Source organism: Sprattus sprattus, assembly GCF_963457725.1.
Source record: "Sprattus sprattus genome assembly, chromosome: 5".
Lineage (NCBI taxonomy): Eukaryota > Metazoa > Chordata > Actinopteri > Clupeiformes > Clupeidae > Sprattus > Sprattus sprattus.
The window spans coordinates 4,969,846-4,971,821 of NC_137924.1; the positions used below are offsets into that span (position 1 = coordinate 4,969,846).

Sequence of the window (1,976 nt, forward strand, 5' to 3'; positions counted from 1 at the left end):
TTTCCCAGAACTGCTGCAGACAGGCTTTACAGAAGCTGTGACTACATGACAGAACAACTGGGTCCTTGAAGATGTCAGTGCACACAGGACAGGATAAATCCTCCTCTAACTGCGACGCCATTTTCCAATAATAAATATAAATCTAGTGCAAGCCTTCCTCTTGTTGTTTTCCCAAACTTTACTTTCACTTTCAGGAGTTTGAAAAGTTTCGGAGTTTCGGAGTCCTCTTATCGTTTTAACCTTTGTATGCAAGCATGTCAACATCTCCAACGTCTTCATGAAAACAACTGACCAGTTTTACCGTTTTTAAATTAGATTCTAGCCTGCTAGAACATTTGTAATAGTGTAACGTGAAACAAAGCTGCCGTCTCTCTCTCTCTCTCTCTGCACAACTCCGCCCCCTTTCTCCCTCTGCGTCATCAGAAGTCCTTAACACCATAGACATTTATACATAGACTCCCCATCTGCCTTTTGGATCATAGACATATAGGCATGTTTTGATCGTAGATCATAGACATCTATTGATGTCTATGCTTTGGATCGCGTGTCAACGTCGCCGTCAGACTGGTCTGTAAACAAATGCAAGTAACCGGTGGAGCTGCGGTTTTTCTGGATAAAAAGCACTATAGCGTTTGCATTTCTCAACCGAGTTGTCTCCATGTTTCTTAGAATATCGATAGTCAGGTTACAATTGCCATAGACACATACATGTATATGTCTGTGATAATCACTGCTAAACGCTCACTGTAATTGTGCTCCTACAGCTCATTCACTTTGAAATACTGAAAATAAATCTAAACTATCGAAATAGTGCTTCTTTAACTACTTATAATTGACCATCATTAAGCAAAATGGAACAAAATCTGCAAATAGCCTACAAATCAAATAGTTAGACACTGGCAGTAGGTCTGCTTTCTATATTTAATTTCAAATATGTTTATTAAGAATTATATCCTTTAACAGTGAAATGTGTTGTTGTTTATGGAGTGATGTGCTCAGGTAGTGAGTAGTTGTGTTGTTGTTTATGGAGCGATGTGTTCAGGCACTGAGTAGTTGTGTTGTTGTTTATGAGAGATGTGTTCAGGCACTGAGTAGTTGTGTTGTTGTTTATGGAGTGATGTGCTCAGGCACTGAGTAGTTGTGTTGTTGTTTATGGAGAGATGTGCTCAGGCACTGAGTAGTTGTGTTGTTGTTTATGGAGAGATGTGTTCAGGCACTGAGTAGTTGTGTTATTGTTTATGGAGTGATGTGTTCAGGCACTGAGTAGTTGTGTTATTGTTTATGGAGTGATGTGTTCAGGCACTGAGTAGTTGTGTTGTTGTTTATGGAGAGATGTGCTCAGGCACTGAGTAGTTTGTGTTGTTGTTTATGGAGAGATGTGCTCAGGCACTGAGTAGTTGTGTTGTTCCACCATTAGACGGATTTGTTTGTTGGTGTTTCCGTTAAAGCCCTGACAACCTTAACCTTACCTGCTTCCGTAATAAAAGATCAGACTATGGTAATGAAATCAGTTTCTTCATCATTTTCTCTCATCAAGTAATTTCTGTTATGTTCAAGGCTGAGACATCAGTGCCAAACACACACACACACACACACACACACACACACACACACAGGCACACCCACACACACACACACACACACACACACACACAGGCACACACACACTCACACATACACACACACGCACACATGCACAAACACACGTAGAAACACAATTCCACATCAGAGTACAGGTTTGTCTATGGGGAAATGAGAGGAGGGGCAGAAAGCATCTATGTGTTTCCACTGAACATATACTTACCCACATTGACAGTATATCAACACAATTCTGCCCTTTAAAGTATTTACACTCCCCCTGCATCTAACTCAGCTCTACGCCCTGCTGGTGAGTTAAGCACACAGTCAGTTTGAAATGTGTCTTAAATTAATAATATGGATGGTTTAGTATTTGTTTTAAACATACTGTATCTTTA

At 40.2% G+C, this 1,976-nt stretch overlaps 2 protein-coding genes across 2 annotated transcripts in view; both read right to left on the bottom strand.

Moving 5' to 3' along the window:
• Positions 1 to 283, bottom strand: part of LOC308365838 (zinc-binding protein A33-like) — a 14,968-nt gene extending 14,685 nt beyond the window's left edge. Inside the window, exon 1 of the mRNA XM_080839441.1 lies at positions 1 to 283. This exon is cut by the window's left edge and continues 260 nt beyond it. Coding sequence (XP_080695567.1) covers positions 1 to 121 — 121 coding nt within the window. The 5' untranslated portion in view covers positions 122 to 283.
• LOC308365952 (E3 ubiquitin-protein ligase TRIM35-like) overlaps positions 1 to 1,976 on the bottom strand; it is a gene marked incomplete at both ends in the record, with an annotated part of 83,547 nt that overhangs the window by 69,639 nt on the left and 11,932 nt on the right. The gene's annotated exons all lie outside the window — the stretch shown is intronic.